This window comes from Antennarius striatus, chromosome 19 (genome assembly GCF_040054535.1).
Source record: "Antennarius striatus isolate MH-2024 chromosome 19, ASM4005453v1, whole genome shotgun sequence".
Taxonomy (NCBI): domain Eukaryota; kingdom Metazoa; phylum Chordata; class Actinopteri; order Lophiiformes; family Antennariidae; genus Antennarius; species Antennarius striatus.
In genome coordinates, this window is record NC_090794.1 from 9961646 (window position 1) to 9975366 (window position 13721).

The 13721-nt window shown below is 40.0% G+C and overlaps 1 protein-coding gene across 2 annotated transcripts; it reads right to left on the reverse strand.

Moving 5' to 3' along the window:
* Positions 1 to 606: 606 nt before the first annotated feature.
* On the reverse strand, positions 607 to 11829 carry znf410 (zinc finger protein 410). Of its 2 annotated transcripts, none has more exons than XM_068342119.1 (12): positions 11736 to 11829; positions 11309 to 11462; positions 11178 to 11229; positions 10920 to 11052; positions 9628 to 9813; positions 8672 to 8893; positions 6487 to 6610; positions 4958 to 5139; positions 4380 to 4469; positions 4080 to 4199; positions 2878 to 2979; positions 607 to 743 (listed from the first exon to the last, which is right to left on the reverse strand). In XM_068342119.1, exons 3-12 carry the CDS (start codon positions 11208 to 11210, stop codon positions 643 to 645), a joined length of 1293 nt encoding a protein of 430 aa, XP_068198220.1. In that variant the 5' UTR covers positions 11211 to 11229; positions 11309 to 11462; positions 11736 to 11829; the 3' UTR covers positions 607 to 642. The 2 variants fall into 2 exon arrangements, with proteins under 2 accessions (XP_068198220.1, XP_068198219.1); XM_068342118.1 differs by having other exon boundaries at positions 6487 to 6637.
* Between the last annotated feature and the right edge of the window lie 1892 nt (positions 11830 to 13721).

The following is a 13721-nucleotide window of genomic DNA, read 5'->3' on the forward strand; positions in this document are numbered from 1 at the left end:
ATGTGTAGCTCTGCTTTGAAAACCAATTCATAAATGTTAATATACTGAGTTGTGTGCCTTACTCACAGAGCAAGTGAAGCACCGGAGGCAGACATTTGAAAGACGTCACCAGTAACTCTGAATTAATGCAGCTTTGAGCGTCACTGGGTAAAACTATGTGTGTGAGAATAAGGTCTTTTTCTCTCAGGTTCATTAACAAGGTGGTTTGGCTTGTTTTGCTGTGTAAGAGCAGCGTTTACATACAACAGTGTGAGATACTGCGCTTGAACGCTTTTAATGCCAAGTGTTTTACTGTTAATGGGAAACACACAGACCTGCTACTAGATTTCACCTTCAAACAATGCACTCATTTTCCATAATACTGCCTCATCGTTGCATTTCAACTCCACACTTCTTTTAATAGTGATATCACATTTTTCATAAACCCGTCTCTATTTCTTTGGAGCATCTGTTTTCAAAAACATGAGGAAAAAATTGTTTGTACAAACTGCTATTTGACACTTGAAAATAAAACCATCAATTGTTAATTACAAATATCTACAGGGGTGAAAGTTAATTTATTTACAAAGAAGTTGTCTGTTAAAGTCCATTGTGACGGAGCTGCTGAAATAGGCAGTGGCTGAGATTTTTCTCCGTGACGAACTACAGCAGCGCCACCACGTCTTCTCCATATGCATGTCCTTCTGTCGTCATGGTCACCAATTCGTGTGGCTGTGAGAGAACTACCACCGAGTCTGCAGAGCCTGGAGGGACGAGCACAATGACAAGGGGTATGAACGTTATCCAGTCGTGAGACATGTGTCAATCTTTGAGCTACAGTAAAGCCCAGCTTCAGCCTGAGATGAAACTCCACTGATTCGTTTGTCCTTGAGGTTCTAAAAGCCGGGTGTTGCTTTTTTGGTTTTAATGCTGACAAGCCAAATTAGGAGAAATTGGAGGTCGTGCAAAGACACCTTTGAATACCGAGCTTTTTAAAAAGGTTTTAAAGTTTTTGAATTAAATACTTTTTTTTACATTCAAGGTAGATTAAAATCCTCCCTAGACACAAAATCCAGGTTTAATGCTTACAAACCTGGATAAAACATTTACATACACAATATTTTTCTAGGGTTTTTAGTTGATCATAATATTTAATTTCAAATAGGGTAATGCTCCCATTATGATGCAAGTCTAATCTAAGTTAAAAAAAATACAAAATCTATATAACAAGCAGTGTGGATGGATCTGCAGCAGCAGCAGTCCTTCCCATTTCAGTGAAATGAATAAGGCAGTGGATCTGTACTTATGGCCTTTTTGTTTTCTAGATTGGAGATATAAGCCGTTTTGACCCATCACCTCCTCCCAGTCAATGGACTCTTCTTTTTAATTTTGCTTCAGACCCAAATGTGTCCCAAGCGATGTTGTGGTGTTTGTCTTTTGACTCTAAACGATCCTTGATGTTCGTGGCGATGCTCATCCAAAAGTTAAGCACCTCGAGAGAAACAATCGGTGGAGCTGGAGGATAATTTAATTATCCACTCGTAGCAGAATAAACAACCAGATGAAGTCATTGATGAGCAGAACTCAAACATCAAAGAGTGGAAAATTTCTGTTCCATCCATCTCCTTCAACACAAACGATGCTGATTATTAGAGCAGATATGAAAAGTAACCAAAAAAGCCAGGTTTTTGTGATGTAAAAAAATCAGAATAACACATTTTGACTTAATAATATTGACCCACTCTTCTTTGCAAAAATGCTTCATATCTGTCCAATTGCGAGTATCTCTGAGCACAGCCCTTTTCTGGTTGATTTACATTCATGCTTTAGGGCGTTGCTCTGAAAGATGAAGTTCCTCTTCATCCTCAGCTTTCTAGCACGAGCCTGAAGGTTCTGTCCCAAAACTGACACATTTTATAGCTTGGTTTTTGGAAACTTTAAAAAAAATTTTTTAGCCTGGTTTGGATGTATTTCCTCATCGAAAAAGTCTTCCGTCTTGACACCCTAACCCATCGCCCAGACGTATGAATACTATTAGAGATTGTTGTCACATGAACTACACAGCCTGGAATTCCTGCAGCTCCTTTATTGTTGCTGTCAGCTTCTTGTCAGCCTCCTTGAGTAGATTTATGCTCATCTTTTCATTAAATTTGGAGGGACATCCAGTTCTTGGTAATGTCACTGATTCAACATAATATCTCCATGTGATGATGACTATCTTCACTGTGTATCAAGTCTAATGCGTAGGCATTGATCTTGTCCCCCTCTTCTGACTGACACCTTTTGACAGTGACATCCTGCTGATGATTTGGAAGCTCTCTGTGAACCAAAGCTTCTAAGATGTGACTGATAAAAATCTTACAACAGCTGAACTTTAACATACGTAGAGCTGCCACTCTGCTGTTTGTTCAATAAATGTTTAAATTTAGACTTCAAACAAACAATACGATACGAGAAAAATAACAGACTGATGAAATGCACAAACAGAATGGATGGGTAGGTAAAGCGCATGATTAGTGTCAAAAATAACGATCAAAACATAAACAACACTACAATCACTGCATTTTTTTATACGCATGTGTGTGTGTGTGTATATACCGTATATGTATATATGAAAAAAAGAAGCTATTAGAAGCCTTGCAATTATTTTCTGATACAGTACAAAGACCCACAAGCTGCGGCTTGGAAGTCTAAAACAGAAAAGTTATGAACTTTTTCCCCATTAACAAAGCTGGAAGGTCAAATCATAATTACAAAAAAAAAAAAAAAGTATTGTCTGGAAGACGGAATTCAGAACTTCAAACACCAACAGAACGTAGGATGTGGGGCAGCGGTTGCATCACATTTATTTTTGACAGTATTGGCTTCTCCCTGTCGTGTGTGTGTGCAGACAACTACCTGGTGATCTCAGCATGGCGTGGTGAAGATTCATGGGCTCCACGGTTGTCGTTATGTTCTCGCCGTCTGCCTCCAGCAGGCTGCTGTGTGTCAGAGCCTCTCCTGTCAGCAGCAAAACACACACTTATGACAGGTGTGAACACTGACGCATTCAACACTCAGTCCCAGAATCTCTAAAGGAGTTTTAGATCCTACATTTTACCGGATGTCTGATGAATCGATGCCCAAAATTATATTTGTTAAGTTTCTAAACTACTTTTTGACTTTTGCATAAAAGTTTATTTTTCTGCTTGTTTTTGGGCTGCCGCTATTCCAACACAATCCATTTAATTATTCATCTGGTATAAATAACATCCAAACCAACCCCTCTGTTATGAAGCTGCTTCCTCTGCTCTGCTTTTACAAAAGACCAGCCTCTTTGGGGAGACTGACCCGAATAAATCTGCTCTTTATAATTAGCGCTTTGGCAGCGTTTCTTGTGTGGTGATTCAGCTTCTGTGCTTCGTACTGCTAAAGGAAAGTAATGCGGAGGCAAATGGTCTGTCTGCTCTCATTATCCCACCGCAAAAAAATAAATAATTTAAGCTGATTTTGCACAATTAGACCCTATGCTGGAATGCAAAGAGCTCCTCGACTGACACTTTTAATCTCAAGAGGTCTTGAAATTGATAGAACAGATGCCGGGGAACGTTCCCCACAGCTACGGTGAGTGTGATTACCTCAAGTGTCCACTCATTCATCTCAGTCATTTAAGATGAAGATACAAAGATGTTTGTCCGAGGCAAAGAACGTGTGACTTTGAATTAACCATGCCAGTTGAACTTCATGCTTACACACCATTTGGAAGAATTTTAGCCTGTCACCAAAGTGATAACCAGTCCGAAGCCGATGATATGCAGATATATGCAGTCTGAAACAATTCAGCTACTGGGCCTGAAGACTAAAAATTTGAATGATGAATTTTTAAGTGCAAAAGACATCAATAATTCAAAAAATGCTCCTAAATGTAACTTAAACCAACTCCATATCTATGCAGATTTTAAAATCTATGGGCTGCTTGAGGCTACATAATCCAAGGATTATTATAACCACCTACTACAACGCGTGTGTGTGTGTGTGTGTGTGTGTGTGTGTGTGTGTGTGTGTGTGTGTGTGTGTGTGTGTGTGTGTGTGTGTGTGTGTGTGCGCGTGATAAGACAGACCTGTTTCTCTGCTTTCACCACTCAGCCCCTCCTCTCCGTGTCTCTTCCTCATGTGGACGTTCCTGCTGCCAGACTGAGAGAACGTCTTCCCACAGATCCCGCAGTGATGAGGCTTCTCCCCTGGGAACACGAGAAACAAACACTGTCCTGTGATCCCTTCTAAACTGAAGTGGGATGAATCTCTTCAAGGCACTTGAGTGTATAGATCTGTTGCACTCTAATTGCGAAAGAAGAAAAAAAAAAAAGAAAGAGAAAGAAAAGGAAAATGCTCGGCTCAGCTGTAAAATCTGTCCCACTCACCAGAATGTACGAGCATGTGTTTCCGTAGACTGGAATACTCTGCAAAGGATCGCCCACAACCATCTGCTTCACACAGAAAAGGCTTCTCTCCTGGAGGAGGCCACCCAACCAGACACACACACACACACAGACATACATTGCTGAACCTTGCAATGCAAACACTTACAAATAATGAAGTCTTAAGTGCTGAATATAAAGTGACTTCCATGGATTAGAACACTAATGTGTTGAATGCAGCTTTGCCGCTGACCTACTTCGATGCACACAAATGTAAATGTTAAATTAAGGACATTACAGCTTATAGAAAGCTTCTGTTCCAGACATATGGGCAAAATAGAAACTCTGTTTGGATGATTCAGAGCTAACAGGTTCCTAGATAGAGGAGGCAGACTGTGGAACAGGCCATCAAACTCTTAATGTCACCCTAAATAAAATATGACAGACTACTGTTATTCATTGCAGCAGAGAAATGGAGGCGCCAGCGCTGCTGACTCTTCAAATCTCCAGCCTCGGCTGCACCAAGGAAGAACTAAATGAGCGGAGTCAAACGACGCAAGTCGGTTCCTACTCCCTCCCACCTGTGTGTATGCGCCGGTGGTTCTTCAAGTTTCCGGCGGTGGTGAACTTCTTGCCACAGTTCTTCTCCTTGCAGATGAAGGGCTTCTCACCGTTGTGAGTCCTCATGTGAACCTGCAGCCTCTGCAGCACATAGAAGCTCTTCCCACAGCCTTCCGCGCCGCACCTGAACATTCGGTCGTTCCTTGGAGCCGAGACAACACAAAACAAACAAAGCTGTGTGTGTCTCCTGCGTACACGATTAGTGACAGGTAGCCGCAAGGTCAAATGGAGCAACTGCAAATAGATTTCCCGCACTCCTGCAGAGCAAGTTCTCTCTAAAGCTCGGCTGACTTTCTTCTGTTTTCCACAGGTTGTTTGTGCTGGAGGCAGACGGAGCAGCCAAACACCGTGTGATCGCTCTGAACGATGTGACTAAACTGTGAAACACCTGCATGGAGCTGATCCACCACATCACAACAACATGTAACCACTCTGAGTTAAGTTAGAAATTATCTCTAAAGGCTGAATGATGACAATGATAATAATAATTAGGACTGCCACGATTAGTCAACTAGTCACAGTTATGTCAACAATTAAAATGATCAACAACTAATTTAATAGTCGAGGTGTCTTTTTCTCGAAATTTTGCTATCATGGCTACCAACGGAGCTCAAATGTGTGGAAGCATTTTAGGAAAACAAAAGAAAAAAGTGCACAATGTAATATCAGGAAGACAGAACTTTCCTTCCATGGAAGCACAACTGTGATGCACAAGCACCTGAACAGGAAGCACAAAAATAATTGTTTTTTGCAGCCTTACTAATAATAATACATTACATATTTTAGGACTTCATGGAATATTTCTTGAAAAGGAAACACCATGTTCATGCAAAAGCATTAAAATACCTTTAAATAAAGATTTCAAACATATGTGAGGCTTTGTGGTTTTACATCTAGCGATGGAACTTTCATAGTAGCAGCTAAATCCCTGAGTCCACGGTGCCTTTCTACCAGTTGGTGTCATGTGGCTTCTGAAAGAAAATAAATGCTGCACCTCCCAGTTGAAAATATATAAGCCTAAAATAAAAGCAGCTCAGCTCTCAATCATCACTTTCCAAATACCAATAATCACTGGAGCTGAAAAAGCTACTGAAACCAAACATCACTGGTGACTGCTGTGTTTTTATTTGGTAAGCTTGTATTTGTGTGTTTAACATTATGATAAGTTAGCTACCAAACTGTCATCAACCAAAACGTCTGTGGCGTTAAATCTCCTCCCTGTGTAAGTGCTTTGTCCCGAAACAAATTCTTTTCTACCAGAAAAAAAAAGCCTGGATTCCACAAATGATAATTAAAAGGCAGAGTCTGTAATATCTTGCATCGAAATTGGATCATCATCCCGCGAGGTCGTATTATTATTTGTAGATTTGGAAAAAGCATCCCATTAGCCAGGATTTGCCCGAGGCTGAATTTGAATACTGTGGCAGCGGCGTCTTGCTGGGACTGAAGTGCGGATCAGACGCGTCCCACTGCTGGGTGTCAGAGTTACCTGTGTGTTTTCAGGTGGTATTTCAGATGAGCCGGCCAGGTGAACGTCCTGCAGCAGCCCTCAAATGAGCAGCGGAGGGTTTGCTTGGAGAGGGGGCGGCTAGTCCGAGGAGGTTTGTCGGTGTCTGCCGTCAGAACGTGTGTGTGGTCACCTAGGCAACCAGAAGACGGAACTGAGCAAAGCTGTGCAGAAAACAATCCAAGAGTACCAAGCAGTCAGCCTCTAGAGAGCGGCTGTATAAAAGCTAATCATCGGGTGCTGACTGCGACCTGCTGAACAACTGCAGCCTAAAGAAAACAGCGTGAAGCTGAATGCAATCATTTGCTTTTCACCTGCTCTGACTCCCCACTTCGAATGCCTTTAACTGTTTCAATTTCGTTTACGGCATGACAGCAGTAATGACCCTATAACAGATGCCCTGCTGCTGAAGGAAACCTGTCTAATGTAATGCAAGTATGTGGGGGGGCAGCTATTACACTGACTCAGAAGAGTTTCAGTCCCATGCTGAAACACAACCCACTGCAAACAGTCCATTTAACGACGTACAGATCATTTTAAGCCAGTTCTTAACTCTTTGGAAGTACAAGACACTAAAAAGCATTTAATCGTGGTCTTGAAGCTGGATCCACATAGTTTTAACATTTTCTTTGCTGGCTATTTTTCCATGAACAAAATAGAAATGGAATGAGGCGCAAACTAAATGTGATGAAATCAAGTGGAGGTAAGGAAAGAACACCATTGTGAACTTAAACTAGGCCACATGATCACCTGCGGTAAGCCACATTTCACTATTGTGAAAAGAATTGTCAGAAAATGACACATCTCCTCCACTTGGGGACAGCGAGCCCTGAGGCAACATTCCTAAGCATGCTGGGAATTCAAACATATATTAATATATATGTATATCAAACACAGCATTAAGAAACAGGGCTATTTTCATCTACAATAGGTAGTTGCTCACATAGATACGAGGTATTTAAAATGTGATTCAGAAACAGCCAAACAGAAGCAACTGTGTACAATGAAGCAGCTCTGATGTGGTTATAAACAAAAGAAAACAGATCAATATGAGGGAATAAACTAGGAGCTCACACGTGTGATACTTTTGTAAACAGGACCTCTGGCTGCAATTCAGCTCAGAGGAGTTCAAAGATCAGACATCTAGCTGGGAGCCACAGTAGCACAAATTTCATGGTCAAAATCTCAATTTAACAGGTAGCCTGTGGCGGCAAGTCAAAAGGGGCTGTGATGCCCGACTCTGGTGAAGGTCAACAGCTTTGCTGTGACACAGCGTGCAGCAGGAAGGAAGCGTCTGTCTCAGATCGGAGATGAAAGCTTTTCGGTAAAGAGAGTCAGCAGAGATTAAAGCATGGCTAAACTTTTAACTAGTCAAGCAAAAGATTCAAAAATCTTTTGGCATCTGAGGAATCTGAAGTAAACAGCTTTTGGCAATCGGAACAAGAAAATTTTAAACACTTTTTTTTAAAGTGACGCTTAATTTTGACAGCAAAAGAAAGCTCTACTGGTGGCTGTGACTTCAGTCTGATGATGTCGTTACATCTCAGGTTCAACAAAATGGGATAAGATACCAAAAGTTCGTTAGTGAGTTAAGTGTTGGTGCTCTAAAGACCAACCTACAGGCCTACACCGATGTTTGTTCAGTCAGTTATCAAACTTTCCACACATTTGACGACAGAACAATTTCCTTCAACTGCAATTTTGAGCTTTTATGCTGAGCTAGTCAGCAATTCTCTCAAGTCCATGTTCACCATGATACTGAACACACATCAGATCCTCACAAACACAAATAAAGTACAGAAACATCAGGGTTTCCCAATGATGTGGCATTTACAACTCCATCTGCAAACTTGCCATGCCATGTAGGCAACTCTACAAGTTAACTTTGAATGAGACGTGATTACAAAAAAAAAAAATTAATCAGCGCTGATTGGACAACATTTTCATCTCATCACTAACTGTACAGTATTTCTCATCTTTTTGTCTTTGATGACAGTTGCAAGTAAAAAACTTTCAAAAACTGTGCTGCTTCTCACACAAAGGCTAATTTTATTCTGCAGTCACATACTGTTGTACACATAAACCAGTGGCACTAAACTCATTCATGCATTCAAGAACTACTTTTGTTTAACTTTCAAAAGGTGTCTTGATTAGAAAGTCACTTTACCGTTACTGACACATGCAGCTCTGGCATCCTGGCTCGCCTTGGCATCTCTTGCAAGCTGTGCTCGCGTCGCTGCAATGAGGCTGTCGTGTGCCAGCTCCTGTACTCGCAGATACCAGGGAGCACTGCCATCTATCCCGTAGTCCCCTGATGAGACCCCCTCATCATCGTCCTCCCCAGCTCCATCTGCAGCAAAAATCAGGGAATCCGAAGTGGCTGTGATGCCTAAGAGGCAACAAAAGACATGAGGAGACTCACTGTGAAACAACAATCTCAAAGCCAAAGCAATATTCTGATAGATCCTCAATGGTCTGAGCCCCTCTGGGTCACAGTTCTGAATTCAATATTGTCCTCTCATTGTGCTCAGCAATTTTGAATTTAATGTTATGTCTTATTCTGAAAGGCTGAGGCGATACAGATAGACACGTTCAAAAGGTACATGCAAAAAAAGAAATCATTCTATTATAGAATTGAATTGAATTTGACAACAGAAAGAATTTCTGTCAACTGAAAAGTCTGTCCTAACCTTCACAGAACAGCCTGATGCACAAAAGGTATATGACCAAATCTATTTTTTTGGGACTTCTGCCAAGGGCTGGTAAACCAAGACAAAGTGCTCACAGAGGCTCATTTCCTCCAGCCAAAATAATTACAGCTTTTTGTTCATGAAAATGTGTCACTTCATTTCTGTTTAGTGAAATATAGAGTAAAGATTTATCAAAGGTACAAAATACAAAAAACCCCCACCTGATTTAGAGTATTAATATGCAATATATCACTCTTTTATAAGGTTTGAAATCAATCAGGGTGTCTCATCAAACAGGAATGCGAGGATGGTAAGTTATTTTTATTACCTGAATGAATCATGTTTTACTTAGACTTTCAGAGAAAAACACTTGTCAGTATTTGGAACTTTGCCATGTCAGTAAATAAGGATTGGTTGTTTTGTGCTCCTTTACCTTTTGCAAGGTTTAGCAGGACATAGGAGGTGCTGTCTGACTGCTGCAGGTCATGGAGAATGGGTGGAGGGCTGGGTGAGGTGCGTGGATGAGTGTGTGTCTGCACCACTAAAGGGCTGCGATCCGACACACCCCCAAACTCTGTCAGTGAAGGAGAACTCTCTGCTTCATGGCTCAGGCCCCCATCTGTTAACAAAGTTGTTTGATAATTAGTTTTATTTCTGGATAAATCTTGTTTCCTCTAAATTTACAACAAAACATTCAAACTATGGTTTATACTGTTTGGTGAGTATTACAAGAGCACAGCAAATCTTTAATCATGTAGATGCTTGAAAAAAGCAGGTTTAAAATACTGATAGAAATATAATGTTCTACAATGTATGAAGCATTATTCAATGCATTTGTGTGGCTTGTTATATAATTTTGTAAAAAAAAAAACACTGAATATATACAAAACTATATTTTTTAAGACCATTCCACACTGTTAACAATGCTTTTGTTTTATAGAGGATTTACAGAGAAACACATACACAGAGAAAATGTTTTTCTGGGGTCGAGTATGACATCTAATATCACTGCATGCAGATGAATGTACACAATTCTTAAACTAAACAAAAGACAACTCCTTAAAATTGCGTTTTTGTTGGTATATATTAGTTCTTTGTGAAATACTGCATTTAGCTTTAAAAACTGTACCACATGTACTCAAACTATCATTTTAAATGTTGATGCGCAATAGATCTACAAATCAAACAAAACAAAAAAACATTCCAAGGACGTTGGAAGCAGGCAGATTGTTGAGAATAAAAATTGCACTGTGAAAATGAGTAAAATTCTCTGAATAAAAACACTGAGCTAAAGCTCCCTGTTATGACCTGAGGAGAGCAGCAGAGTCAGTTTATCATTGTAGGGGAGTGACTCATTGAATCCTGTTTTCATATTTTTTCAGGATTGAAATTTTTTCAGGATTGAAATTGTTTGGATGATATACACTTTCCTCAATGCTGACATTTTGATGTTGGAACTGGTTTAATTTCTTATTTTTTTTCTGCATTTTAGTTCGGAGTAATATTTATTGAATCCATCAAATGAATATTATTCCTCAGATGTGATGTATCATTGATTTAGACACCATGACCCTGTGCCCTGTACATGACAACCATTCTGTTAAGCTTTCTAGACCATCAGTACTGGTGTTACTGTGTGACATGCAGTACACTGTAAGGGAGTAAGCCTGAGATACCACTACTAGTATCTGAATCTGCAGTAGCAGGATGTGAGCAGCTGCTGACCGGTCAGCTCCAACGGGCCGCACAGCGAGCTGTCAGCCGGATTCAGAAGAGGCAGGCAGGAGTGTTTGGATTCTGAGTCCTCCAGACCCTGCACCAACGGGATGGACGCGTTCTGTACAAACTGCACCAGCAGCTGATGAGAAAAAGAGCCACAGTATAATAACTACAAAGAGACAGCAACGATATGAAGATCATGCCTGAACTCAAATCACAGCAAAATATTCTGCTGCTGCTAAAACAAGGAAACAGTCGGGTTACCTCTGGTTTGGAGTCAAGCTCATCAGAAAGCATGGGTCACCCTGTGTGGAACCTGCAGAATCATAGGACGAATGATGAGTGAATCCAACTACTACTATCAATGAATTTATTTTTATAAAAACAAAACTTACCTTAATTTGGACCTAATAAACGTAATTTTTGCTGTCGGTCACGAACGTAGGGTGCAGGTCATCTTAGCGTCATCGCCCAGTCTGATCTCTAACAACAGGTTCACCGGCAAATAGTGAAGAGTGCGTCCTGGTTTGACTCGTGAACAGGGAGCCACTACAAGTTTAACATGTAAAACACAAAAACGGAACCTTTCGGCGTCAGTAGTGTTGTTAAACACGACAGCACCGTGTCTGTCTCAACTGTGCCTGCTGGTTTAAACTGAGGTGCCAAACTGCGTGTAAACTTAGCTAGCAAGGTTAGCAGTTGCTCAACTAGCTAACAAGGCTAATGTTAGGAGACAGATGTCAAAGCTTGACCACTGACGGTGGACTGCACATAAAATCACTGTCATTAATTATTTAATAACGTGGAAAGTAAATAATTTACCGTATAATTGTTGTGTAACCGAGATACAAAGTGAAGGTAAGAGAACAGTGTCCAAAGGAGCTGTTCTACGGGGTCTCTGATGAAACAATATTAGTACACTTCCGCGTTTTGCGCACAGGAGCCAACGTTAACAGCGCCATCTAGTGGCGGTCCTAAAAGTGTCAACCACAAGCGCTCTAAAATGTTAGATATGTTATGATATGCGGGAGTTAACATCACGCAGAAGGGGGAAGGTTTCAGTGTAATGTCTTAATTACAAAATACAGTCATAATTTCTACACATCGATAGCAGATATCAACGAACACTGAGGCATAACATACCCAAAGCATTTATATAACAAGCCATGAGTCCCTGACATTTGTTCAAACCCTACATCATGTTACACCAAAGCCTTCTTGAAACATAGTTCTTATGTTAGAATGGCTGAATTGGCATTTCTCATAGTGAAGTTCATTTTTAAAACTGCAACACATTAAATTTACAGGAAATCCATCACAATGACAAGTCCCATGAGGATTTCAACTCCTTTCTATATTTACATTTTTAGGCTCGAAAGACTGCCAGCATGCCATATTACATTCAGGCTGCCTAATTCTGCTAAAGAGATAAAGAGAATATCTGGATTTATGATCTTTTTGTCCACTGATAATGTGTTACAAGACTAAAACAATCAGAACACCCCCCCTCCCCACCCACGCCCCACCACCCCTCAAAATAAAGTCTGTACGTCTGTAAACTGGAACAAAGCAGACTGGAATTCACTGAGGAAACAAAGACAACAGCATTTAGAAGCAATACTAGCTAGTGTTCCAGAATTAAAGATTAAAAAACATCTTTTTATAATTTTACTTTCTTTTCTTCTGAAATTTGCAACATAACATTGTACAATTACATCATCAAACAGAATGCAGCATACATTGCATATACAATATCGGCACCAGATACTTGTAGGTTTGATACCGTTCAGTTCATGTTAAATCTCACAGACAGGTTTGATGAAAGGGTAACTGCAGTGACGTGGACCTAAGGAAAAATCGTATACCAGACATCATTGGCAGCAAATATGAAACATGATCATCATTACTTTATTATAAGTCACTCTACGATATATCAGTACAATAATTTATTCCACTATAAACTAGTATAACAACATCAACCTATTTTTTCAGACTACATTCCAATAATATAGTATGAGTTTGTATCTGAGAGGGAATGGATACATTAATGCCTTTCAGTTATTCTTGTAATGTTTTAGACATTTTAAGTCCACATAAATGTGTACTTAAAGATATAAACATAAAATAAAACACATCTGTATTAAAGTGTTGATTTTACCTTCGAATTAACCCAAACACTTGAGCATTTGTTTGTGACTGAGGCAAAAGTTACCAATAAACTAGCGTCCATCTGTGCTGATGTCATCCTGGGGAATGTCTTTAAAAGGCCTCCATTAAGGACACACGGCATTAAAACTCCGTTTAGATCTATTACAACGACACACTCATTTTAAATTCTCCATACTAAAACCATTTTGCGAGTCAGCTGCAGTTTTTAAAACCTTACCAAAAGGTTAACACACAAAAACCTCTGAGGTGGCTCCATAGACAAATGTTTCTACTCAGTTAAAATCAGTACGCTATCACTATGACATGGGTAATGCATGGATGTTTATAATGTCACTGCAACACGGCCTCGTCTCACATATTGGGAATTGAGAAAAAAAAAAGACTCCAAGGTCAGGAAAACTTAAATGTTACAATGTGACTCACCCAGATGCAAAATATCCAATCTGGTTTTGGGATATCTAAAAACTAAAATGGGATTTCTTTATTCATGGTATTTATTGTAGAAACAGACAATTGCATCATTTGCTATGGCGTCTTAATCTGTGTTGAGCTTAAACTGTGACTGATTCTGACTGATAAAACCATAACTGCTGGCTTATCAGTCTGTTAAGAACTTCAAGTATAAAACTATATGATTAC